At 43.3% G+C, this 24,808-nt stretch overlaps 1 protein-coding gene across 2 annotated transcripts in view; it reads right to left on the bottom strand.

Annotated features, from left to right (window-relative positions):
* Positions 1–24,808, bottom strand: part of MARF1 (meiosis regulator and mRNA stability factor 1) — a 121,089-nt gene that overhangs the window by 39,584 nt on the left and 56,697 nt on the right. For both annotated transcript variants that reach the window (XM_085862548.1, XM_085862550.1), the window contains exons 9-16: positions 23,618–23,763; positions 22,612–22,809; positions 22,362–22,448; positions 18,203–18,283; positions 15,297–15,545; positions 10,997–11,116; positions 10,544–10,743; positions 10,217–10,437 (exon numbers count right to left, since the gene is read on the bottom strand). In XM_085862548.1, coding sequence (XP_085718674.1) covers positions 10,217–10,437; positions 10,544–10,743; positions 10,997–11,116; positions 15,297–15,545; positions 18,203–18,283; positions 22,362–22,448; positions 22,612–22,809; positions 23,618–23,763 — 1,302 coding nt within the window. The remainder of the gene's footprint in view (positions 1–10,216; positions 10,438–10,543; positions 10,744–10,996; positions 11,117–15,296; positions 15,546–18,202; positions 18,284–22,361; positions 22,449–22,611; positions 22,810–23,617; positions 23,764–24,808) is intronic.

Genomic DNA, 24,808 nt, shown 5'->3' with positions numbered 1-24,808 from the left:
ACATTATTGTCACGCAAACCAATGACATGTCAAAATGGCTAGATTGATCATTCTGAATTATGGTGAACCAATTACGTGACTCAATATGCAAATTCAGTTCAAATTTCAAGTCAATATGATGGAAATTGATGATTTCATGTGATGTTGACCGTTTGACATCGAAAATAATAGGTCGCAGTGACACAATATGCAAAACCTGTTCAAATTTCAAGTCAATCAGATGAAATTGATGATTTTGTGGGACTTCGACTTTGAAAACATTCGGTTTCTAGATTTTGATTGGTGAACCAATTCAGTGACCCCAATAGGCAAATTTTGTTCAAATTTCAAGTCAATCGGATGAAAACTGACGATTTTACGAGATCTTAACGTTTAAACTTTTGACCTCAAACAACAGCCTTCAGTGACCCAACATGCGAACCCTGTTCAAATTTCAAGTCAATTTCATGTCAATCGGATAAACCCTTTGACCCCAAACACAATATGCTTCTAGGTTTTGATTGGTGAACCAATTCAGTGACCAAATATTCAAATTATGTTCAAACTAGCAGAGTACCGACCTTCCAGGTTTGCGCATTACAGGAGGGCCTCGTTTCCCCTTTGCGGATTTGCTCTATTGCGATCAATTTATGGAGGCAAGGTTTGTGGATTGTGGTCAATGCGGTCAAATAATCGTGGGTTGGGGAACTATTTTCCACATTTATTCACCCAATTAAATTGGGCCATCAACACAATAACCCCCTCAAATCCCCCATCATCATCATCATCATCATCATCTCCATAAACTCATCTTTATCGTCGCCATCAACATTGCCATCGCATTATTGCATAAAGTTTATCATTATTATTAAAGGTAAGTTTCATGATCTTCATAACTCGAGAAAATGAATTTTATTTTAAGTTCTAAATACAGGAAAATAATATAGCCCAGAGGACGTTTGAGATAACCTTGCAGTCGAGGTCCCACATGGGATCTTTACTGATTTTAAATCTTCAGACCATGTCGAATCAGAATCTCATTGATGCCAAGCTGGCACCCTTGAGCATTTTGCAGAAATCACTAGTTTATATGGTTACCATCTCAGACAGCTTGGTGTACATGCAAAATATGAAATTCAGCGTATATCAACAAATCTTTGTGTATTTAGTTCATTAAAGTGTCAATTCCTCTGGTTTCTGATGTGGGCAATCCAATGAGCACCATACATTTATGATATTTATGCTCTATTTACCTAATTTGCATGATTAAAAAACATGACATTAGTTTCCACAAAATTTCCAGGCAATGTAAATGATTGTTGAGGAGCTTCTTCATGACACAATACAGCAAATTGACACAAATGACCTGATGTCCATTTTATATAGTAGAGCCAATCCAAATAGAACAACCCAGCTTTGGGTAGATGCTTTGATCAAACCTGTTCTTCTGATGATGTTTTGTCGAGCTGAGAAAGAAGCAGATTGGGCACTTCTTCTATTTTCTCTACATGATACCCTATATATTTTCTGCTCGTCACCCAAATTATGCCCAGTATGGCCGTTATTATCTGTGCTATGCTGAAGCAATGCCACATGATATTCTTGAAAAGTTTATGAGATCATGTTACTCGGCACACACCAGGTAACTGCAATGACATGTGGATGGATATGATGATCGAGACGACATTAATGCACCGTGGAAAGGGACCCAATGGCATCATTCGTATCACACTGAAACCAAACATCCTGGAGACATGGGCCTTGAGCCTTCACTCTTGAAGTGTTCTGGCCAAAGACATTTCCAATGTGACTTCAAAGGAGAAATATGATGCTCATCTGCACAAAGAGGAAATGAAGGCCAGAATAACATCAGATGCCAAAGACAAAACCAATATTAAAGTTAAATTGTAACAATCAGTTGATCCACTTGACCCATCAACCCATCCAAAAGACACCATCATCCAGATTGTAAATGGTAGAATAGCAACTGATTCTGGAATAAATGTTAATGAAGCTGTGCCCATAGGCCAGGAGATGATGGAAAAAAATATGAAAACGCATGGCCTTCGCAAACAAGTGCAGATTTTGGCAGTAACGAAGAAGCACATCAAGGTGGGATCAGCAAAAATATATGACACCAATGTCATTTATTCACGCATCATTGGGCTGCAAAGTTCCTGGAAGGGATATGAATCTTGCCGATGTTCTTGCGGACACCAATGCCAACTTCAATGTTCACCAAAACTGGCAAAATGAGAGTAGCAACAAATAAATCTATGCTCAAGAACAAACTGAAAGTTGAATTAACAACAAGATATGCACCAAAGGCTACTCATGTTATAATTGACAGATCAGCCAAGATGTGGGTCGTTCACTGGCCATCACAAAGAACAGTTCAATAATTTATGGACAATTTTGTTGAATAGTCACAAAAAAGATGAAGGACACAAATGTCTACTTAGTATTTGACAGGTATGTTGATTGTAGCATCAAAGATGACACTCGTTCAGCAAGAGGGAAAGCAGCAAGCAGACAGCATCAATTCTCATGCTCGATGCTTCTTCCACCACAAAAAATTGCATTGACTGTGCCCTACAACGAAGTTCAGCTGATCGATTTGATTGTCGAGACTCCACATGAACGGCGGGAACAACTGAGGCGAAGGACGCACCTTAAACTTGTCATGACAGGCAGTGATCCAGTCCATATTGAAATCCATGAAGGTATGACAACAATCCACCACGAAGACATGAGAAACACTCAAGAGGAAGCTGATGTCACCATCATACATCAGTTGCTGAGCATTGTGGAGGAGAATGGTATGAACACTAATATCAGTGTCATTTCAGACAACACTGATGTGTTCATACTGTTAATCCACTTCTATCAGCAGGAAAAAAAAAACTCATGTGCCCAGTGTGGTAAATGAATTAAAATTAAACTTGTGTACTGTATTAAACTGCTAACTATACTTGGCATAGCTTGTGTGTGAGAGGGAATTTAATAAATAAATGTTAGAGATACTTGTGCAGGGAGATTTGCCTGCAGTGGTCAAGGACTTTGATAAACACTGCATGCCTTGTTCTTCTTATCTGTATGAGAGAGTTGCCCTGTACCACACACACATGCTAAATTGAGTCTCTATCCCAGACTCCCTCATTACGTGAGGTGCACACTTAACCAAATATGGAAATGTTTTTCTTTCAGTTTTAATTATTTCTGCTTTGAAAAGCCTTTTGTAGTTTAACATTGATTAATTAGCTTTCCTGGAAATGATGCTTATGACATATACCATGCCTCGTTAAAATCATATATATATATATATATATATATATATATATATATATATATATATATATATATATATATATATATATACATATATATATATATATATATATTGTTACGGCTGTGGAAATTTGCAATACACCAGAAAGGTCCTCAGGTTAGATATATCGATAAGTTCATGTGTAGTTAGTCCACACCCGTTGTTTAAAGGGAATATGTGTGATTCATCCGGGCTGCAACGCTTTGACTTAGCCGTTTTTCTTTCTCTATCGTTATTTTGGACCAATAATTATCCCTCAACAACTCAAACACCACCACCTTCGCTTAAGCAGTTCGTGTCCGGAGTCGACCTGCGGCGTGGTACAACTCCTCGGTACGCGACCCGCGCGGGTACTTAGGTATATCGACATTCGGCGATTCACCCTATTTTGCGCGGGTCGAATGCGGACTGGGTTGTGGTGAGGTTAAACCCCCACCCGTGGCTACTTCCTTGGCAGTAGTTCCAAGAGGGTCACGACTGAATTGTCCGTTCCAGTGGGCGACGCGTCGCGATTTGAGTTACGTGGCCGATCGCATGTCGGACGGGCCAGAATTCGTAACAATATATATATATATATATATATATATATATATATATATATATATATATATATATATATATATATACATATATATATATATATATACATATACATATATATATACATATACATATATATATACATATACATATATATATATACATATACATATATATATATATATACATATATATATATATATATATATATATATATATATATATATATATATATATACATATATATATATATATATATATATATATATATATATATATATATATATATATATATATATATATATATATATATATATATATATATATATATATATATATATATATATATATATATATATATATATATATATATATATATACATAGTTACGAATTTACGCCCGCCCGGCGTGCGAACGGCCGCTTTCCATAAAGAGTAGCCGCTCGCCCACCGGACGGACAATTCTGTCGTGACCTTCCGGAGCAACGCCGGAACCCTGTCACGGGTGGGTCTTCAACCCCACCACGGCCTAGCCAATTTTCTACTCGCGCAGAATAGGGTCAATCGCCGAATCTCGATATACCTAAGTACCCGCGCGGGAGACTGTACCTCGGCGCAGGTCGGCTCGGCCACGAACCGCCCAAGCGGTTCGTTCCGTTCTGCAGTGCTAACTGAGCGGGTATTATCGCCTGACCTCGCCGGATCCGATTCTATTTACCGGGTATTTAACAACCCCAACTCTTATTCCAAGATGCAAGATGGCATTTCAATGTGGTGAAAGGAGGACGCAACGAACGGGGTACATTCACACAAACACATTTATTTTACACATGCACATATACAGTCATGCAATCAATGGGGGGAAGGGGGCAAGACATGAGCAAGGTAAAAGCACTACAACAGACTATAAGCAAGTTATGTACAACCACTTAACAGTTTTACTTCACAAGACACAGCGCCACCAACATTCATTCGAAAGCAAAACCCCAAGAAAAAGACCACCCCCATAGACAGGGGGGTCAGACGGGGCCCGTGGGCCTTTATGGCGTGGGACTTGGCAGACCGAGCGAATCCCACGAGACCGTTGCAGGTTACCTGCACCCTCGTGGTGTGATGGTGGGCAAGTCGCGGCGTCCGTCCCCCCACGGCAGAAAGAACAGCCGCCGCTGAGCTCGGCCTTTCACGGAGCCGGCGAGCTCTCTCCGGCGCTCTCCACACGGATGTGCAGGCTTGCGCGCCAGAACTGGCAAAGCGGCGCCTCCCGTCCGTGTCCCTGGTGCCGCGAAGAAGTCGAGCACCCACCACGAAAAAAACCACACACGAAGAAAACCACACGAGCTCACGAGCTGCCACCACGAAGGAAAAAAAACCACGAGCTGCCAGACCTGGCGTCTTGCACGCCCTTATATCCCTCACGCCACGCCCCTTCACTCTCGCCCCGCCCTCCTTCCAGAACCTGCGGGAACCTTCCAGAAAAGGGGCGTGCCCTCTCGCCCCCCTCCCCACACGCCTCGCGGGGGCCGAGAGAATCAGAATTGGCACAGGTCCCAGGAGAATCAGGCGGGAAAATCCGCGCGCCATCGGAACTCCTCTGGTTTCCTTCGCTTTGTCGAGACGGTTTACATTAACGGAGAGGGCCGTGGTTTGGCGTGTGGAGACCGCCGCGAAGCGGTGGTCGAGAGCGACGTTGGTTGTGGTGATTTGGCTGTGGTGATGGTGGCGTGGTTGGCGTTGTGGTTTGAGGTTGAAATGTGGTTGGTCCAAAATAACGATAGGAAAAGAAAAACACTATCTCAAAGAATCACAGCCCTGTGACACGAATAAATCCCATTAAACAACGGTGGGGAAATCTAACTGAACACGGACTTATTGGCATAACTAACTAAGAACCTATATGGTGTTCTGCGAATTTCCACAGCCGTAACAATATATATATATATATATATATATATATATATATATATATATATATATATATATATATATATATATATATATATATATATATATATATATATATATATATATATATATATATACACTCAATGTAACTTCAGATATAGTTATAGATTGCTTGGATTTCACAACAGGCTTTCGCTCTGCATGTGCGTCTGTTTTATCACAATAAACGACCTTTATTGGACTCTAAAGTCTTTTCTATTTTATGTGTTAAAAACTTCCATAACAAAATCTGGTGCAGCGAGCAGGACCTGCCGGTCTGGAGAGGGGCCTCTGCCTGGCAGATAGCAAGGCACCTGGTACCAAAGGGTGATTAGAGAAAAAGATGGGAGACCTTTAAAATCTCTTTTTAGAGGGTGAATTGCTGTGGCCGGGTAGCTTGCCCCGCTTCTCTCTGTGGATGTTACGCAAGCCCGAACCGAAATTTAAAGGTAAGGCTACAAGGTTGTTTATTGTATAAAATAAAAGGACCTGGGAATAGCGTTGGGGTGGCCCGGCATTACTCCATAAGAGATAAGAGACTTATAGCTCCTTTAGATGGTCCAACGTCTTGTTTGGTTGGGATCAAACTGCCTTGTCACAGGAGGTAGCGGGAGGTGTTGCACAGAGAGTTGTAGAACTGCCAAGTTGGGAAACGGCAGGGGCACTGCATAGGAAATATAAGTCGCCGAGTCACGGGTTGGCGGGAGGTGCAGGTTAAATCCGTCGCTCAAAACTGTAACACCATCTCTACTCAGCTACCAGCATATGTACACGGACGATGTGAGCAGTGAATCAAACACCTGTTGCCAATGCCCAGCATTTTCTGCAAGAGCACCTGAAAATAATTATCTATTGTCAAAAGAAATTTCTACAAATCAAATGAACCACCATCTATAGTGGAGAGAAAGTATGTATGTATCACCATCTACTCCTCCGAGAGGATTTGACCTTGAACGCAAAAACTTTCAGGGTTCCCCCCTACCCTCCAGCATCTCCCCATCAACCATCACCTGCGCCATCGGAACTCCTCCACCACCATCCTCCATCCATGCTCAACAATACCCACCACCATCCTCCCACAATACCCACAACCCCCCCCCCCACTTTCAAAATACCCACCACCATCCCACACAATCATCACCCCCACAATCATACCCCCTACAATACCTACCACCATCCCACACAATCATACCCCCTACAGTACCCCCCCACCATTCCACACAATCATCACCCCCACAATACTCACCACCATCCCACACCTCCCCACCCCTCCATAAGCAATCCCTATCCAGTGCAGAGGGACATAGACGCCTCATGGACATGATTGTGGGGACATGACGCAGACATAAATGGCATCCGGGAAAAATATGAAACGGGATGATCGCATAACATACAAGACACCTGGTCAGCTTGCAAAGGTGGGACAAAGCATTTGTCGCCCATCTTGTCCATGATGTCCGAGTGTGCTGGACAGTGGCCATGCTATCGGGCGATTACGGGTATTTCTGCTCGAGTAATATATAAACCTATTTATCAATTCATACAAAATCCCTCCCTTATAAACTGTCAATTCAATGGAAAAATCAAACCCTACCATGCTCAAGTGATCATGTGACCGGCATTTTCATCTTCACGAACACGTCGCCTTCTTCCTCTGAATTTCTCGCACAAGGCTCAAAAGGATACGGCTCCACAATTCCCCCCAACAGAGTTTCCATCACTAATTTTGTCTCCAATAGTTTCTTCAAAATCCCACTGATCACTTTCAACATTCTGAGAAAAATCATTGTTGCTAATGATTGTAGAATTAGTATCGGAATCTGAGCTCGACCTGCACTGCTTCTCCATGTAAAGACACCATTCGGATCAAGGTGAGTTCATAGTGTGACTTCACTGGAGAAATGGAAAATCGACACTCTAGGGCAATTTTTGACACTGACTGGCAAAAAAAAAATTAATTTTTTTTTACCCTTCAAATTAGACCGTGGTTTCTTTGCGTTTGGGTTCCCCTTCAAGTTTGTGCATGGTGAATTTGCGTTTCACAGGGATATTCAAGAATGTAACCCCAGTGAATAGCAAGGCCCTCCTGTCCTAAAACAAGCTCGAATGAGCTAAGATCCTCGTCCTCTTAATGATGACGTCATAAAAAAGAATATGATGTCATTGTGATGTATCAGGTTTGCGATAAATTATCTGTGCTAATGCCCGGCTTGATTCCCGCAAACAAAATTCAAACAGCTTGCCTAGTTTCAGAGATAACAGTATAGGCGATTTCCATTAGTGGTGATATTATGACGTTAACTTTTTTTCTAGGAAGAATTTCCCAAATTGGAGATGGTTACTGCCTGCGCGTGGGCTTTCTGCATATACATGGCAAGTTTCACGAAGATCCAATGAAAACTCTGGGTTGTGAATCAAAAAATGTCAAAAAATAGGAATGATGTCATAAAAATTGATATGACGTCATAGTGATGTATTATATGTGCGGTAATTCATCTCTGTTAATGCCCTGTTCGATTCCCGCAAACAAAATTCAAACAGCTTGCCTAGTTTCAGAGATAACAGTATAGGCGATTTCCATTAGTGGTGATATTATGACGTTAACTTTTTTTCTAGGAAGAATTTCCCAAATTGGAGATGGTTACTGCCTGCGCGTGGGCTTTCTGCATATACATGGCAAGTTTCACGAACATCCAATGAAAACTCTGGGTTGTGAATCAAAAAATGTCAAAAAATAGGAATGATGTCATAAAAATTGATATGACGTCATAGTGATGTATTATATGTGCGGTAATTCATCTCTGTTAATGCCCTGTTCGATTCCCGCAAACAAAATTCAAACAGCTTGCCTAGTTTCAGAGATAACAGTATAGGCGATTTCCATTAGTGGTGATATTATGACGTTAACTTTTTTTCTAGGAAGAATTTCCCAAATTGGAGATGGTTACTGCCTGCGCGTGGGCTTTCTGCATATACATGGCAAGTTTCACGAAGATCCAATGAAAACTCTGGGTTGTGAATCAAAAAATGTCAAAAAATAGGAATGATGTCATAAAAATTGATATGACGTCATAGTGATGTATTATATGTGCGGTAATTCATCTCTGTTAATGCCCTGTTCGATTCCAGCAAACAGAATTCAAAAAGCTTGCCCAGTTTGAGATAATTTTTTAGGCGATTTCCATTAGCGGAGATATTTTGACGTCATAGCTTTTTTTTTCTGGGAGGAATTTTCAAAATCGGAGATGGTTACTGTATGCGCGGGGTATTTTTACATATTTATGCCAAATTTCAGGAAGTTTTGATGAAAACTGGAGGCTGTGAAACAAATGAAACAAAAAATGTCAAAAAATAGGAATGACGTCATAAAAATTGATATGACGTCATAATGATGCATCAAATGTGCGGTAATTCATCTCTGCTAATGCCCTGTTCGATTCCCGCAAACAGAATTCAAAAAGCTTGCCTAGTTTGAGATTTTTTTTAGGCAATTTCCATTAGCGAAGATATTTTGACGTCATAACTTTTTTTTCTCGGAGGAATTTTCAAAATCGGAGATGGTTACTGTCTGCGCAGGGTATTTTTACATATATATGCCAAATTTCAGGAAGTTTCGATGAAAACTGTAGGCTGTGAAACAAAAAAAGTCCACAAGAAGATGAAGAACAAAAACGTGAGTAAGACTTAGAGATCCTCCACGAGGGTCTAAAAAGTATTCTGTATATTACAAGAAGTCTATAGATGTTTGTGTTTGTGTGATGTGCATCGAAAAGGGGTCGAATGGGTCTTGAGGCTCGAAATGTCCACAGGTCTAAGAGGTGTAAAGGTCTATGGAGTCTAAAGAGTCGAAAGGGTCTATGGAATACAAGGGATCTAATTGTCTAAAGGGTTAATTGTCCAACAGTAGTTAGGGTCTAAAGGGATCAAAAGGGGACAAGAAGTCTAAAGGCTATGTTCAAATTGTACGTAATTAATAGACATAGTCATGGTCCAATAATATGTAATTGCTAGATGAACTCACATGGTTTGACCCAGGCTTCACCTCGATGAGGATTCATCGTCCACCCATGTTTTGGGATTATATATATTGAAGATATTAAGTCAATGATATGAAAATGGATGATTTAAGTGGTGAAAATGGACCTTGACCTTTGATCCCTTGATCTATTGACCTCAAAAACAATAGGCTTCTTCCTTATGACGACCTCTACTGGGTGGTTAAGTCTCATGAAGATTGGAGTGAAATTGCCACATGTAGGCAATTGACAAACATACCAACAAACAGACCAACCAATGCACTTGCGAATCTTCAATTTCACAAGTAACAAACAAAGATGGCAAATGAAGCTCTGCAACAAACAACCACAACCACTGCTTCCCGCATGACCTTTACAACAGCTTGAGGTAGATAACACCACTCTGCTCCCACCTGCACAACGTGTGGCACGGCATCCAGGAGCTCGGATAATCGGCTGAAGCCAAGCTCTGTTACACGACACTGCTTGCCGAAATGATGATGATAGGTTGGGATGAATTGCATAAAGGGAAGTAGGCAGTGCGGCTGTGCACCCAACAGCTCCAATACCTCCCGTGAGAACCGGACCAGCAGAGGACTGCCAGCCGGGCTTCGGCACCGCAGCTCACAAGAATCTAAAGGCATTGGGGTGGGGGAGGGGGAGGGGCGGGAACGTGAAGTGAGTAAGCACCCCCACCCAGGATAACTTCAGGTCCCTATCCTACATTAAAATTTCTGCACCTGGAGGAAGAACAGTTGGGCGGTTCTGCACCCATTTGATAATCTTTGTCCCACTCGTGGTCATTGCCACATGCACGCCTGGCACACAGGTAATAAGATGTTCTAAAGGAACCAAGCTGTGTGGTTCTTTCCCCTCCTCATCCTCCTCCATGTTTCTTTCCAGCAAGGGTCCAAACTCCGCACAGTAGCAGTCAGGAAAGCTGCATTGAAAATTGAGGGGAGGGTATAGGGGGGGCAGACAAAAGAGTATGGGGCAGAGCAGATTAAAATAAAAACATGCAGATCAAAGAAGAGAGGAAATATGTGGAAAAGGTAATGAAGATGAGTTGATTGGAGCAAACGTGGGGGGTGGGAGGGGGATTCCATTGATGAATGGACAACCAAAAAAAAGGGGGAGGAGATTCAAAGATAAGGTAAGTGAAAAGAGAATCTTGCATGTTCTCAGATACGTACCTAAGTAAGGGGACCGTTCCAGTATGCAAATGCAGGAGCGTGTGAACTTGGGGAGCGAAGGTCTTCAATGACAGATGGACGTTGCCCAAATGCAGGTAGGCAACCTCCAGGTCACGATCTCTGCAAAACCCAGCACAGCAAGCGTGGAAAGACGACCATGACATGTAGCAAGTTAATTTTTTTAATTTTTTTGTGGACAATGTCGAGGCTCGAATGAGAAATAACACAGAATGACAACAAAGTGAGCAAGACACAAGAGAGGCGGGACAGGGAAGCACAAAACAGTGGGGTACAGAGACAGGAGATCTGTGGAAGGGAGTGGGATATGGCAGGGTACACAGGGTAAACAAGATGGACACCACAGGGACTTTCAGGTCCTTACATGACAGGGACTTTCAGGAAGGAAAGCAGGGAATTTGAAGGAGGTGGGTTTGGGGTGGATTAACAGGGGTAGAAAAGATCGAGGTTTTGCATGGGGGAAGATAAGAGGTGGTGGTGAACAGCTGTTTTGAAGACCTGAAGGAAAAAGTGGGATTGAAGACAGTGTGGGAGTTTGTTCCAAAGGCGGGGGGAAAAAAAACAGGAGAGGAATGAAAGAGTGAAGGTGAGCAGTGATTATTGATTTTGGTAGTTTTACCAGAAGGGGGTTGCTGGCGGACCTTGAGCACCCTGCGAAAATATGGGGGGGGGGTGGACATATCGCAGAGAGAGCAGGGGGGGCGAGACCAGAGAGGAGATGGTAGAACATAGAAAGACCACCGACTTGCCTGTGGTGAGAGAGACTCAAAGACTGAGCCTCATCGTGGGAGATACGAGTGATCGTAAATGCCTTGGTTTCCACAGCGTGAAGCCAAAAAAGGGGAGAGGAGGGAGCACCAGTCCAGAAGGGAGAGCATTAATCAGGCTGTGAACAAAAGCTTTGTATGTGGTTAAGAGCTCAGGTGTGCCAAGGGAGGACTTTGCATGACGGAGGATGCCCAGTCGGCGACTGGCTTTGGAGGCCATCTTGGAATGGAAATGTGGCTTTCCCAGGAAAGATCATAGCAGATAGTGAGACCCAGAAGCTTGAATGAAAGGACTTCTTCAAGAGGATTGTTGAAAAAATATATGGGGGGGGTTTCCAGACAATTCTTTCCGAGAGACATGGTCAGTGTGAGATTTGTCCGGATTGAAAGACATGTTCCATGTGTTAGACCAGCTTGTGATTTTATCCAGATCTGTAGAGAGTGAAGAGGGTGCTGTTTGCCAATACGAGGGATGACAGATGGTACGGCAGAGGGTACAGCCATCAGCATAGAGATAAAGAGGATTTTCCAGAGTCAGAGAGATCATTGATGAAAACCAGAAAATGAACAAGGCCCAGAACACTGCTTTGAGGAATTCCAGCCTGGACAGGAAGGGGGGGGGGAGGAATGAGAGAACTTCCTTATGGGCCACACGTTGGCTGTGACAGGAGAGGAAGTCTGCGAGCCATTAGTGGAGATGGCCTGAGATGCCATAGGAAGAGAGTTTGGTGAGCAGGGCAGGGTGCCAGACCGTATCGAAAGCACGTGATATGTCCAGGGATACGGCTCGGATTTCCTGTCTGGCATTGAGGACCTCCATCCATTGATGGGAGAGCAGTAGCAGCATATCCAGGGTAGAGTGACCTGGTCTGAAACCAAATTGATGAGTCAGAAATCAAGCCATTGGAGAAGAGGAAGGATTTAATGCCTGAAGCGATGATGGATTCCATAACCTTGCTGATGATTGGGAGAAGGCTGATTGGTCTGTAGATGCAGGGATCTGTTTTGGCACCTTTTTTATGCAGGGCAGTAATGTTTGCTGATTTCCAAGCAGATGGCCGATGACCTTGAGCAAATGAGAGGGTGAATAGAACAGAGAGAGGGGGAGCAAGAGCAGCAGAGCAGGTTTTTAGGACACATGGGCTGATGTCGTCTGGACCGGTTGCAGAATCTGAGTCGAGGTTTGACAGCAAGCTCTCCACCTTGTCAGGAGAAAAGGACACAGAGTCCAGGAACAGCTGGGTGCGACTGGGTAAGGTGGGTACAGAAAAACGATAGACTGGGGACACAAGATTTAGAAGCAAACACGGAGTTTAGGTATTCAGCCTTTTTACGTGCAGTGTCAGCTGTGTGGCCATTCGAGGAAAGGGAGGGGATGGAGGGGGAACGAACATCAGAAACAGACTCAACCAAAAAATGTCCCCATTGTACCAATTCCCCGACTTTGGTGGTGTCGCCATTTGCGGCCTTTTTTCATGAACCAGAAAACGCTGCGAACCGATAACATTACCCCCCTTGTCTCCATTGTAACAATGACAAAACTCTCACGGATTTTACTCTGACATTCGTGGATTTTTATCCATTTCCACAGCATTTTCGCAAGATTTTCCCCAACATTCGCGGATCGTGAAATCCCCGGAAGCTATCCCCCCATTTCACATTGAAACAATGCCCCTCACATTCGCGGTTTCAACATAAACGAGGTTTTCCTGGAACATATCCCCCATGAATGTCAGGGTCCTGGCGCACTTCAATTTCAATTAAATAATTTTTTTTTAACATCCAGAAGTTTAGCATGAATGAAGCAGTCTTGTGCGCCACACTTCGACACTGTAATAAGACGACGTTAAGTCACAGTTTTGGAGATGGAGGTTTTATTGATGACCATAGAACGCAGCATCAATCGGCATCTGGCATAGACATATTGGCAGCCTCTTCTTCACCCCGAATACTGCACCCTCTCACACGCACGCCCACTTCCCAGGGGCTGCGCTTGACAGCTCCTATTACATACACTACCCCATAAAACTTGGCCAAGTACTGCAAAACTTGAGGTTCTTTGAAGTATTATGAAAGCGATTTGTGTTCTACAGTCTTCAAGTGTTTCATTCAATTTAAATAAAGAGGTTTAAAGACATATAAATAAATTAATTCTGGGTTTTACCACCATTTTACCCAGGGTTAATTACATCACCCTATCTAACACGTTGCATTAGTTCTTCGTACCTGTTGTTTGTGTCCTTGATAACGTCCTTATGATGCAACGTCCTACTTGCGATGATGAACCTCATCGTACAAGGGGTTTTGTGCATTTTTGGGATCCAGTAAATGGATGGAAATTAATGGTGTTTATCTGGAACCAACACTCTTCTCACTTTTGAGTGATTAATATGGTGTTGTTCTCTGCCACAGCCATGCTGATTTACTTGGTGTTATTCTCTACCAGGTCACTCTACCATAGACATGCTGCTTCTTGTCTCTCAACAATAGATGGAGGTCCATAATGCCAGATATGAGATCGTGGCCATCTATAGACATACCTTGAGCATTTGATACTGTCTGGCACCACACCTGCTCTCCAAACTCTCTGCCTATGACATTGAAGGCCAACTCCACACTTAGCTTCTTGACTTCCCCCATTCTCATAGCTAATGTGTGGCTCTCAATGGGATACTTTCATCTCCTCTCCCTGTCAAGGTTGGGGACCCCCAAGGCAATTTTCTGGGCAGGGCCCTATCCTATTCCTAATTTTCATCAACGATCTCTCGCGCCACAAAATCCTCTCCATATGTGCAGATGACTCCATTGGCCTCCAAAGCCAAAGCCTGTCATGCAAAGTGCTTCAGTGGCACACCTGAACTGTTATCCACCTACAAGGCCTTCATCTGCACATTGATAGAGTGCTCTCACATTTGGGCTGGTGTCCCTGCCTCACACCTTGCTCATCTTGACGCCATAGAAACCGATCAGCTTCACCCATTCCTTGCCCATTTTTTCCCTGCCTGTGGAACGAACTTCCACATTTTCTTCAATCTAATTCTTCCCTCTGGGTTTTCAAGCCAGCTGTTCACTTCAATTTCAGATCATCCACCATACAAAACCATGATCTCTTCTACCCCAGTTAACTCTACCCCATCTCACATTTTTCCAACTTTCCTGTTTTCCTGCCTGGGAGTTTGCTTCTGGATTCATTTTGTCCACCCCCTGTAACCTCCAGGTCAGGTCAGGTATGGGAGCATGTGCCGGAGCAGCACGTCGTGTAACCTCCCCATAGTCCTCATGCTGCCTTACATCCCTTGTCTTCAAAGTCTCTCTCGATTTTATCCATCAATCTCCGATTTCCCCCTCCATCTGCTGTTCGTTTTGTTCTGTTATGTCCTTATCTGTTCTACGTTCTAGCTCCTCCACATGCCTTGACACTGGAAACAATCCTGTGGATCAATATGAGATCAAGTGAGAAGATTGGAATCATTAAAACACAACAACCTCCCCTCTTTCAATCACAGCACACACACCTGCTATCGGCATTCGGCGAGTGATCTTTGCAGAAAGGCTCCTGGAACTCCAATCCCTCAGGCGTGCTGGCCGTAGAGCTGCGGTCACAGCTTGTGGGTGTGCTCGGGTGGCTGGGAGAAGGATGCGGGCTTGGAGACGCGTGAGAACTGGAGGGTAGCAGGCAGACGATGCAGGATTTGCCGAGTTCTAGGATTGCTACGCAGTCCCGCAGGAGTTGCAACTCTGTCACACCCACCTGCCGACGAAACCTGCATGCAAAAAATTCACTCGATTTGGAATGATACCCAAAACTTCAACTGGCCGAATGCATGATAAGGTTGTGCAACTCTTCTTTAGTCAATCGGTTTTAAAGGCTTTACAAAGGTCAAAAACAATTATGCTATGAAACATACAAAGTGAATGGGTTCTTCCCAGGATATCAAACAACTTCAGAGGGGTTAAGGAAGTAAGGTGCAAGAGAGGGTTTTGTTCAAGGTCGAGGTGGAGAAAAGGCAAGCATAACTGGTTTACACACTGAAACATAACATAACTCCCGAGTTACCAACTTTCATTCTTGTGTACAAAAACTTTTGACACCAAAAATTCGATTTACGACCTCAAAACGACATTACGAACTTTTGCTCAACCTTTCTCAATTTTCAGCTACGAATTGAAAATGCGACTTTTGCAGAAAATTTTCGATTGTGGGATTGAAAATAAACACGCATCTCGCCACAAAACACCACAGCATCACTCCGCTTATATCCGGGCCAATGACGTCAGAGCGTCGCTTCCTTCAGAGTGTGAATGACGTCAGAGACAAACAAACAAACAAATGCAATACTCCTCTGGCGAGAGCAATAATGATAACTAGAAGGGCACTCGGTAGAGCGCATACCTCTGCCAAGCTGATTAGTTTGCGTTTTGCATCCCACTGGTAGGCCCGATCTGTATTAGGATCTGAACCAAAATTTAATTGCCTTGTTCTTTTCACCTAACCAACTAACCCACCAAGTTTCATCTGAAATAGTCCACAACTTTTTGAGATATCCTGCTTTATGTCGTTTTTGGCCCTATCTCCCAATGGTGAAGAATCACATTAACATTCTCGGACACAGCTCCAGATTTGGATCTTCACCAAAATCTAATCATTTTGTCCTTGTCACATACCCAAGCTCTACACCAAATTTTGCCTGAATCTGTAAACAACTTTGTGAGGTATTTTGTTCACAGGCGGACAGACAGACAGACAGACAGGGGTGAAAACATAACCTGTATCGACCTTCAGTGGCAGAGGTAATATAATAACTAGAGGGGGAGCACTCGGGAGAGTGCAAAACCTCCACCGCCAATACTGCTGGGTCACTCAAGTGAACCTTATATCTTATTCATTAAATATGTCAACAGTGCTGACAGTTATAGTTCTTTTCTCCAACATTTTTTTTTGGGGGGGAGGGGGTTGGAAATCACTTAAAACATGTAGAAATGCAAAAAAAAAAAAAAAAAATTTTTTTGAAAAAAAAGTTGCAAGAATTTTTTTTTCTCTAACAATTTTTTTTGGCGGGGGGGGTTGGAAATCACTTAAAACATGTAGAAATTGAAAAAAACATTTTTTCCCTTTTTTGGGGGGGTAACAATTTTTTTTGTGGGTGGGTTGGAAATCACTTAAAATCAGTAAAAATGCAATGAAAAAAATTTTTCTCAAACCATTTTTTTTTGGGGGGGTGGGGGTTGGAAATCACTTAAAATATGTAGAAATGCAAAAAAAAAAAAAAAAGATTCTCTAAATTTTTTTGGGGGGGTAACAATTTTTGGGGGGTTGGAAATCACAAAATATGTAGAAATACAAAAAAAAATTCTCTATTTTTTTGGGGGGGGGTCATTTTTTGGGGGGGGTTGGAAATCACTTAAAACATGTAGAAATGCAAAAAAATATTCCTCTAACAATTTTTTTTTGGGGGGGGGTTGGAAATCACTTAAAACATGTACAAATGCAAAAAAAAAAAATTTCTCTAACAATTTTTTTTGGGGGGGGGGTGGGACCAAGTCCAAAATTTAATGGCATGATCCTTGGACAATACCTTACCCCCCCCCCCACCAAGTTTCGTCGAAATCCGTCGAGGAGTTTTTCCGTAATGCTGTTCACAAACAAACAAACAAATAAATATAAACCAATGTCGTATCTTGCAAAAAGGTGACCACGTGTGACTTCTTTAAGGTCACACTGAGGTGAACAGAGCTGCTATCCACCAGGAGCGACTCCTTGAGGAATATCTGCCTACGAGAGATTCCGATGAGAATCGTTCTTCAGAGTAACCATGAAAAATATGCGTTTGACTCATAACGTCACCAAATGACGTCATAATGTCTCAAGCTTGACATATTTAGAAAGCACTCATCGAGGTGTTCAATTTGAGGTACTACACGATATGGTTCCTAAAACTTGAAAATTTGACCTTGGGGTGAAATATGTTTGACCTCAGGCGCTAACCATGAAGGTCAAGGCCAATCGCCACCAAAAACTAATCAGCTGAGCGCCAGACCATGAACTATATTCCCATGAAGTTTGAAGACGATCCAATCAAAATTACTCAAAAAATAAGGGTTTCGTCGACTCCCCTGATTTGCGACAAAGTGACCTTGACCTTTGACCTTGACCTTCAAAATTTTGTGCACTGAAAGGGACCTCTATAGGCCTCTGATATGCGAAGTTACAAAAATTTCCAATGATAACTGTGCTCTGCAGAATTTTTTATACGTGATTACAGACAAACAAACAAACAAACAAACAAAAACAAACATACAAGCTGACTAACATATCTTTCCAAAACTTCGTTTTGGCAAGATAACAAACAGAAAAGGGTGAAAACAGTAACGTCCATCCATCTTCGAAGATGGCGGAGGTTAATAATATTTCAATTCGTACCTCTTCTCAAACACATCGACGAATCTGAAGAAGGGCATGCAGCCATTTGGAGCATCTTGCAAAACCGACACAATTTGTGACCTAAATTGAAGAAAACAGGCAAGGATACATAAAATTTATAATGTGCCATTTGCATGCAACAGAATGCCAAATTCATGCTCAGCATTCAATAAAAATAAAGATAAAATCAATGAAAAAAAACAATTTCAATTCATAAAAATCCTACGTGATTATTCAATAAAATATGTTTGAGGTATATAAAAAGGATAGACAGTTAACCCTCCTTCTCACAGGCATATGCGATATGTAGATCAGCCATACACAAAGGCAAGCACACTTCGTTCATTCCTCTGTGTAACTCGTACGAAACTTCCATGGACAAGTATGCCAAGACAGAAGTGGTGTGAATGTATCAATACGACACCCGTCACAGCACACCCATGCACACTTTGAAACTGCTATTGAAAGCCTCGTGGCAGAGAAAGATCAGGATAATTTCACTTTGGAGCATTTTGTATTCACAAAAGTTGAATCGTTTTGTTTTTGTGTAAAGCCTGCCTGCTCTGGGCGCTGGTGGGCAAACCAGATGGCAGGATTGGACAAAGCCTTCGGGACCCCTCCCCCCGACCCCACACTCTTTTATGATAGAAGGAAAACCACGGTGTAACCTTCCCGGGTCAGATTGCGGTTATGTGTGTCGGGGTGGTGCTGAGGTGCCATCCACCAGATGGCGGTCTCCTTGGATCAACCTGAGGCAGTCCCTTCGGGTGGGTGCCAGGAATGTCCTATCCCAAAGAGAAGATGATCACCTGTGTCTCTTATCATCTGAACATCGGTATTGCAGCACTCTGAGGTTCGGAGACCGGATAGTAGCAAGATCATGGCGGGTGTTTACACCGACTTTTGGTCTGGTCTATCTGATGGTTACGATTCCCAGAGTTGCTGTAGCCGTGTCCAATAAGCTGACCCCAATGATAATTGAGGTAACACCAGAAAACGAGCATATTCTGAGACCAAGGATTCGTCACTTCTTGTAGGTCGTTTCCCTGGTCTCTGTATATGCTCTGACTGAGGCGAGTGATCTCACCGTGAAGGACGCATTCTATGCCACGCTTGAGTCTGTGGTTGATCAGTACCTCAGGTGAGATATTCTCGCCAGGCTGAGTGGAGATTTGGGGGTCTGGGGACTTTGGGGGGTCCTGAAGAGTTGTGGAGTGCCTTCAAGACCACTGTCCTTCATGTTGCCGATGGATGTCTTGGAACTCACTGGAGGGCGAAGAAGAATTTTGTCTCTCAAGGAACACTGGATACTATTGACCAGAGTTGCAGGGCCAGGCTTAAGGACAAAACCGAGTAGTTCAGGGAGTTGAGGGGTAAAACTGTACATGCGCCGAGGGTGAACAAGGAGGCCGATGTGCGAGGAATCTGTGAGGGGGTAGAGCATCACCTGTGGTCAAGTGATTCTCGTCCTGCTTACAGGGGAATTCGCGCATTGCATTCATCCAAGCCCATCCCTCGATGTACTGCAGTTCGAGCAGAGAGTGGTAGGCTCTTGACAGAGGAGTCCGAAGTGAAGGACCGCTGGACCGGTTACTTTGAGCGGCTGTACCAGGCTGATTCACCAGCTGTCAAGTTGCATGTCAGGGGTGTTACAATCCCTATTGCTGACCCTCGAATCAACTGTGGTCCACCTTCGTTTGTGGAAACAGGCTGCGGTGAACCGGTTGAAATGGGGTAAAGCTCCTGGGATTTGCAGCATCCGTGCTGAACGTCTCAAGGCTGTTGGAAATGCGGTACTCATGTCGTTGCATGCAGTTCTGTGCTCTGCCTGGAACACAGGCATCGTCCCAACTGACTGGAAGAGGGGCCTTGTTGTCCCTCTCTGGAAAGGGAAGGGTGATCGCCAGGACTGCAGCAACTACCGAGGGGTGACGCTGCTCTCAGTGGCGGGCAGTCTTTGCTCGGATAATTCTTGATTGGGTTTGCCACGATCTGCTTGAGCACCAGCGCCCAGAGCAGTCAGGCTTTACACCAAAGAGATTAATGATTGACCGTATCCTTGTAGTGGGGCAACTTAGCATAACAGTTGCGCATTTTGTGAGGAAAGCATCAAATTTGACACACTAGTAGCCTATCGTATTATGAACAGATTTGGATATTGGGCCATCTGAAATTTTTGATGGCAGTGGAAAATGGCTGCCACAGGCATCAGTGGCTGAATTTGAGATGGCCCAATATCCAAATCTCTTCATAATATGATAGGCTACTAGTGTGCCAAATTTGGTGCTTTCCAAACAAAATGCACAATTGTTATGCTATATTTAGCTAAGTTGCCCCACTATTGCCCTTCAGATCCTCAAATAATGCAGACTAGAACTTTGGCAGAGGCTGCTTGCAGCCTATGTTGATCTCTGCAAAGCATTCGATTCAGTGAATCGGGATGCCCTCTGGAGGATTCTTGGTCTTCGTGGGGTGCCACCAAAACTGATCAATCTGATGTGTGAAATATACTCTGGTACTGAGAGTGCTATAAAGATGTAGTGATACCATCTCTGACTTATTTCCAGTTGTTACTGGGGTTCATCAGGGGTGTGTACTTGCCTCCACACTTTTCAGCGCTTGTATGGCCTGGTTCCTGGGGAGGATTTCGGAGAGATCAGGCTGCGGTGTATCGTTTGGGAATGTCAAGATCTCTGATCTTGATTTCACAGATGATGCAGCCATCTTTGTGGAGACTCTGGATATCCTTTTTATTGGGGGCTCTTAAGGTGCTGATTGAGGAGTCAGAGCCGCTGGGATTATGGGTTTCCTGGGTCAAAACAAAGATCCAAGCTTTCAATGACATTTTGGATGCTGCTAACTTGTCTGTACTTGTTTGTGGTGAGGATGTTGAGGTCACGGAGAGATTCACTTACCTTGGCAGTGATATTCATGTCTCTGCTGGTTGTCAGCTAGAGGGCAATAGACGTCTGGGTCGGGCCTGGGAAGTCATGGATTTACTGGATCATGGGGTGTGGTGCTATCGGTACCTGTGCGGGAAGACGAAAGTCCAAGTCTTCAGGTCCTTGGTGCATCCAGTCTTGCTCTACGGATGTGAGACTTTAAATCTGACCAGGGATCTGAGAGGGAGACTTAATTCCTCTGGTACCAGATTCTCTTTGGAGAATCCTTGGCTATCGCTGGCCGGAGTTTGTGTCCAACGAGCGGTTGCTGAGATTCAAATGAGATTTGTTACTTGCATAGTTTGTGAGCGTCAGTTGCGGCTGCATGGACATGCGGCTCGTTTTCCTGACGCCGATCCTGCTCACCAGATTCTCTAAGCGAGGGAGCCTCGTGAGTGGAGGAGGCAAATGGGCCGACCACGTTCCTCGTGGTTGCAGGAAGTCGATTGGCATCTCAAGGAGATGGGGATGGCCAGATGGAGGCCCCTGAAGTACAGGCAGAAAGTGGATGCAGTGACGTGCTGCTCCATTGCATGCTCCCATACCTGACCTGACCTGACCTGAATAATGTACAATTTGCACATTGGTGAGGTAGGTTTCCTTAGTTACTGGCTGAGGTTCAGCTGCAAACTATACCCCCATGGCCATTCCAAATTTCACAAATACAGGTAACATAAACGATAAGAAGCAAAGATCCGTAACACAACAAAGCACGTTATGTGTAACAAACCGTTTGTTAAGCATGATGCAAAATTTACAGAAAGTTCAGGCACAATCCTCTTCGAGCACTCTCGAAGCTCACCTGCCAGTCAGTCCACTCCTTATACACATCTACCTGTCCATGCACTGCAAATGGCCCAAAGCATGATTCATGATAAATTGGTGCTTTAAAAATCATGTATTTTGCAAGTTATACCACAATCTTCCATCTTGAATCAAGACATTACAACAAAGCGAAGGACACCTCAATTTACGCAAGTCCATCATTGATTCTTTTTCCACCACAACCCACTCTTCTCTAGCTGATATCACAGCAATAGAGCATTTCATTATGACAGTCTCTTTGCTCACTGAAATGATTGAAATAAAATGCTTATATCTGTGTCACAAGCAAAGGGCTCTGATAAATCTCAGCAATTGTGCCGATATTTAAATGTAACCTTTAAAAGGTAAATAACATCCATTTTGAGGCAATACGGATGATAAAATAAGCCAACCTGAGGTTGCGCAATGCAGGCCAAGAAGTCATCAGACCCACGCTTGGAGAAATGCTCACCGGCACGTGCCTGCCTGCCATCTGTGGACTGTAAAAATCAAGCAATATAATATCAGTTTTGCACACAACTGCCTAAGACAGAGTGTGGGGAGGGGGAGGGGGACTGAAACCAAGAGACTTAGAGGGGGAAAGAAGCACTGGAAGAAAATTAAATAAATCGTGATAGCGTTCACCCAGCCCTCGATCATTACATTGGAGACCATGATGTTCGGCAGGGGGAGACGGGTGTGACGGGTGCCGAGACAGCAAGAGGTGGTGGTGTAGAGATCTGGCGCCTGCCCAATAAGCCAACAGGTCGGAAGAAAGCTGATGGAGAGCCAACATGGAAAGCCCTCTCCTTTGATCGTGTATCCACTTGTTCTGCCAAATCCCTGTCCAATGTTGGTACACTGACAACCACAAAAGAGCTTAGTAGTAATTAAAAAATAACATTAATGGTGTCCAACACTCAGTGAGGAATGTGTAAAGACATGTCCTACAGGCGAAGGACATTTGGAAATAATGTACTTTGACACAAATTAGTAAACGATGGACAAATCAATACAACATATGGGGTTTGTACCTGGGATCCCAGCATCAGGATTAATGCCCAGACGGGAGTGGCAAACAGTCAAGTCTGAAATGGGTTTGTGCTCAACACAAGAAAAGTGCAATTCTAAAGTTGAAAAGCAAAAAAAATGCTGCACAGATTATTACCTAATTTGACCTCCTACATTAATTTTGAAGGTCCCAGCAGAGCTGTGCTAACATTTAAATAGGCAAGGAGGCATGACAGAGCCTCCATCCTCTCCAAGCAATGGCTATTTAGGGAAAGAATTTGGGATTGTGGTCAGGAGGCCGGTGATAACTCCCTTACTTTTCACAAAGAGACAAGGTGGATCTATAAAATCCACCAGCAATCTATGCGACGAGTCGGGTCCTCCAGCTTAAAGCCCATCTGAAAGTGGGTACACACAGTGATGCAATTCTCTGCCTGTGGTGCACCAGGATGAGAGTTTCTAAATCAGGTTGAGAATCAAACCCAAACCAGACAGATCCAAGACAAGTGTGCTGTCCTGTCTTTGAGCTGTCCTATCGGACAGACTGGTGATTCTACAAGGGTTACCTCACAGATGTGTACCTCACAAGAAGTGAGGTACTGACAACACACAGACTTTAGCTCATTCAAATACAGGCAACACTTCACAACCTACACACCTGGCTGCATGGGGTAGTGTTTGGAATATGTCGTGAGACTGCATCAGGTTTTTAGGCCCAAGTTTCCGGCTGCTTGGCTGTTCCTGGTTCACACAGCTTGGTTTCACTTGCAGGTCTGACACTGCCCTGCTTCTTTTAGCCAAGGACTGGGGATGTAATACAAAAACAAGGATAAACCAAAGAAACCCACCAACCTACAGTGAATACAATTGTATGATGCACTAATGATAAGGAAGACAAATTGTGAGATGGTACTTGTGTGCAAAGCAGATTTTATTGCAACGTCAAATATTCAGCTTATTTGCAAATGAGCAAATGCCTTTCCACATCAACCAACTTCATCAGCGGTCAAAATGCAGGTGTATTTATTAATTCTTCTCCACCCTCCCCCATCTTCTTTAACTTTATATTTTCCTGTACAGCACTTTGAGACACACACTTGTGAAAGGCACTCTAAAAATAACTAATATCATTGTTAAGGAAAGATCGACCACAAATAACAAGGACGTTCAAGTGTATTGACCAATCACATAATCAGTGAAGCCCAATTGGAACATGCATTTCTCGAAGACTTGAACTGGAAATACGACGGTGGGGTTAAAATTTGGTTTTCTCGACATGGGCCCCCAGCAAATGTATTAATGACATTCATAAAAGAAAAGTTTGTATCTAATATATAAGGCTCTTTATAACCACTGACTCACATTAAAGATCGGTACCTTCTGGGTGCCGTATAAAGCTGAAATTTTGTGTGATGACGGACATCGAAGCCAATACACCAGGGGGGGAAATGAAAATAAATAAATAAATAAATAAATAAATAAATAAAAATGACAGACCCGTCGGAAAGCATCTGTAAAATAAAATATAAACAAACAAGGGCACTCGGTAGAGCGCATACCGCCACGGAATGCCTGATCCACGAGAACATATCAAGCCCAATACATTTTCGAAATATCATGCTATACAGTACGACATCGTTTTTGGCCCAATCTCTCAATGGTGAAGAATCACTTTATAAATTAAATAATTCTCGTATCCAGATCTGGATTCGGATGTTCACCAAAATCAAATCAATTTGTTGCGGTCACACACCAAACCTGTCCAACAAGTTTCATCTGAATCTGCCACAACTTTTTGAGATAACGTGCTATATATTAGTTTATCCCTATCTTTCAACGATGAAAAATC

This window comes from Eptatretus burgeri, chromosome 17 (genome assembly GCF_056783735.1).
Source record: "Eptatretus burgeri isolate ZD-2024b chromosome 17, Ebu_testis_v1, whole genome shotgun sequence".
NCBI classification, from domain to species: Eukaryota; Metazoa; Chordata; class Myxini; order Myxiniformes; family Myxinidae; genus Eptatretus; species Eptatretus burgeri.
The sequence above is the reverse complement of the archived record's forward strand: the minus strand, read 5'-3'. Positions and strand labels throughout refer to the sequence as shown.